General features: G+C 40.2%; 1 protein-coding gene across 1 annotated transcript; it reads right to left on the minus strand.

Moving 5' to 3' along the window:
• Positions 1–2,485: 2,485 nt before the first annotated feature.
• LOC106398858 (uncharacterized mitochondrial protein AtMg00810-like) lies at positions 2,486–3,016 on the minus strand. Its single transcript, XM_013839358.1, has 2 exons — positions 2,946–3,016; positions 2,486–2,864 (listed from the first exon to the last, which is right to left on the minus strand). The coding sequence occupies exons 1-2, from the start codon at positions 3,014–3,016 to the stop codon at positions 2,486–2,488; spliced, it is 450 nt and encodes a 149-aa protein (XP_013694812.1).
• Positions 3,017–3,320: the final 304 nt, after the last annotated feature.

The raw sequence follows: 3,320 nt of genomic DNA on the forward strand, positions 1-3,320 counted from the left end.
TCAATGGAAACTATGTATGCCAGTAGAGAAGACATCACAAACCATTGTGATATTCAAAGAGGAATGATGATATGACTCTGTATAAACAGACCTGCAGAAGCATAGTGAGTTTTTCTGGATGCCTTCCGTCGAAACTACAAAGGGGCAATGGGTATTTGTTCATTATGACGAGGAAATTGTTGATCTGCAGTAGTGAAGAGAAGTGTCAAGCAGAATTTGCATGTTTAAAAAAAGAACTCGGAAAAGCATCTTTTGTTCTATCGTCTTAATCTCATGCCATGTGGAAGGCACTGCTGTGGGAAATGTTCTCTATATGACATTGACAGAGAGCTCGTACATGAGCAGATAAAGCAGTAGACAAGTTCGAGCTTAATTAGTCGCAACTTGGCAAGCGAACATGGTGGAGCATAGACTAAGCAATGATTCTGACAGCATCTGTGCTAGAGAATGATAGAACTATTAAAACAGAGGATGAAAGGGTTATTATTCTCAGAAAACATGTATTTTGTAAGTTGGAAAGGTGATTACTGCAGTATGTGAGTTCTGTCAAGACTCAAGGTGAAGAGAAAACAAGAATGTGCAAATTTTTGTTAAAGGATTGTATGCATCTCAAATCAACAAGAAGAAGATAAAAACTGATCCAAAGACTGTTGCATCAATATGTTCTGAGATGGGTTTTCAAGGCAACTTGGTGACAATCTTCATTATGTAGTATCGTGAAATTCAATGGTGGGATTGTGATTCCAACGGTTTGGTTTGTGTTTTACCTGAATTTCCAGATTTGGTCGGTTCGGGTAGGGAAGCCAAAAGAGCCATCAAACGAGAAACATTTTGGCAGACGTGTAGAACTGCATTCTCGAAGAAATGATCTGGATTCAGAGAAGCTGATTTGGAGTCTTGTAGTTATGTTTTACGGAGATTAAAGATTTGATATCTTGCTCAGTGGGTCATGGAAATGGCAGGGACTAAAGGAGAAACCTGAGAAGTTTTAAGCAGGAGCGTGCTGTAGATTTGCAAAATCAGTCTGGCGTCTTGTGGAGATTGTTCCTTGGTGCTGGAATGGAGTTTTAACCAAAGAGCAGGAGTTGTTGCAGTGGTCTCTGAGTTTCACTAAAAGAGAAGCCATGATAAGTTTTGAGTTTCAGGGATATCTGTGAAGTTTCAGGCTGTAAATTTATGAGAATTTATGAGAATTATTTGAGAGATTTTGGTGAAGAACTAAGAGAGATATGTGAGGGAATCCAATAGAGAAAGACAAGAATATTTGAAGAACATTCTTCCTTAGATTGATTTAGTGTATACAATAGTTACATAAATAGATCTAGCAAGGAGAATAAGCAAGGAGAATAAGACAGTCAGAATGAATAAACAAATGGAGATGAATAAACTAATGAAGACCATATCTGGAGAAGTCACTTTCGGATAGTGACAACTCCCTTCTCTCTTCCTTTCTTAGCATATCATGTGACTTTGGCTTGTTTCCACACTCCAACAGCTCCATCCAGCTGCCTCCACTTGTTTAAATTCGTCAAAGACTTCAGGCAAGATATTTAAATCAGTCTCACACATTTCCTTGCTTCAGTTTTCCTGTCCATGATTTTCTGTCCATGATCTCCTGTCCATGATCTCCTGTCCATGATCAATCAGGTTCTTCATGTCTTTACTCTTGCTTTTTATTGCTTCATGTCAACACTCATGTCTTTTACTCTTGTTCTTTATTCTCTTCATGTCAACACTCCCCCTCAAGCTTGACAATAGGGACTTGGTCAAGCTTGGAAACCATGAAGCATTCCCTCATTAAAAACTTTACTTGGAAAAACCACTTGGGATAAAAACCAAGCAAAATAAAAAGAGTATAACACTTCATGGCAAGAGGATCAGTGACAAGAGAGGTCTATGAGTCCAAGCTTAGGATGAATGAACTCACAAACCTTGCTGCTAGCTGCCTTGGTGAATATGTCAGCTAGTTGATTTTCACTTCTTATGTAGCATGGAAGAATCACTTGATGTTCCACTGCCTGTCTCACCTTGTGGCAGTCCACTTCTATGTGTTTTGTCCTCTCATGAAAGACTGAGTTGGATGCAATGTGTATTGCTGCCTGGTTGTCACAATGCATAGTCATTGGTGTGTTATCTCTATACCCAAGTCCCTTAGCAGTCTCTTGATCCATATAAGCTCACTTGTGAGCTTCCTCATTGATCTGTACTATGCCTCAACACTTGAGCAAGACACCACCTTCTGCTTCTTCCTCTTCCATGTGACCAGGTTTGTTCCAATGAAGGTGCAGTAGCCTGTAGTTGATCTCCTATCAACTCTGTCTCCAACCCAATCAGCATCACAATATCCAACAACTTCAGTACTCTTGTTACATGTCATCCATACTCCTTGGCCAGGCTCCTCTCTTAGGTACCTTAAGATCCTCTCCACCATATTCCAATGATGCACGTTAGGAGCTCCCATGTGTTACACTTGATTCACAGCAAATCACACATCTGGCCTTGTGATGGTTAGATAGATGAGCTTGCCCACCATTCTTCTATACTTCTTGATATCTCCAAATGGTGTAGACTCATACTCCCCCTCTCTCAGCACCTTGTATCCTTTTTCTAATGGAGTCTTGGCCTTTTTACTCCCAAGGTTTCCTGCCTCATTTAAAATATCAAGTGTGTACTTCCTTTGAGATAAGAATAACCACTCTTTAGAGCGGCAGATCTCAATCCCAAAGAAGTACTTTAACTCTCTCAAATCTTTGATATCAAAGGCATTTTTAAGAAAGGTTTTAGTTGAGAGAATACCTTCCTTGTTGCTACCAGTGATGATAATGTCATCCACATAGACTAAGATGACCACAACACCTTGCTTACTAGTTAATGTGAAGAGGGTGTGATCAGCTTCTGACTTTACAAAGCCTCTTCCATTGAGGGTGGTGCTCAACTTATGTTACCAAGCCCTTGGAGATTGCTTCAAGCCATAAATTGCCTTCTTTAATCTGAGAACATTTCCTGGCTTCACCATGTTCTCAAGACCAGGAGGTGGTCTCATGTAGACTTCATCCTCCAATTCTCCTTGAAGAAAGTCATTCTTCACATCCATCTGCCATAAATCCGACTCAAGGTTGACAACAAGAGACAAGAGAATCCTTATAGTGTGAAGCTTGGCCACTGGTGCAAAAGTGTCTAGATAATCTTCACCATCTACTTGAGTATATCCCATTGCAACCAGTTTTGTCTTCTTTCTTTCTGGTTTTCCATTGGCTCCATACTTGATAGTGTAGAGAAGCCGGCTTGTCACGGCCTTCTTTCCTTTTGGAAGTCCAGTC

This window comes from Brassica napus, chromosome C5 (assembly GCF_020379485.1).
Source record: "Brassica napus cultivar Da-Ae chromosome C5, Da-Ae, whole genome shotgun sequence".
NCBI lineage: Eukaryota > Viridiplantae > Streptophyta > Magnoliopsida > Brassicales > Brassicaceae > Brassica > Brassica napus.

Excerpts from the sequence above, each read along its gene's own strand:
- LOC106398858 (XM_013839358.1), bottom strand. The coding sequence starts at position 3,016 with ATGGTGAAGCCAGGAAATGTTCTCAGATTAAAGAAGGCAATTTATGGC. Across the intron at positions 2,865-2,945 it reads AAGCAATCTCCAAGGGCTTG|TAAGCAAGGTGTTGTGGTCA; the intron begins GTAACATAAGTT and ends CACATTAACTAG.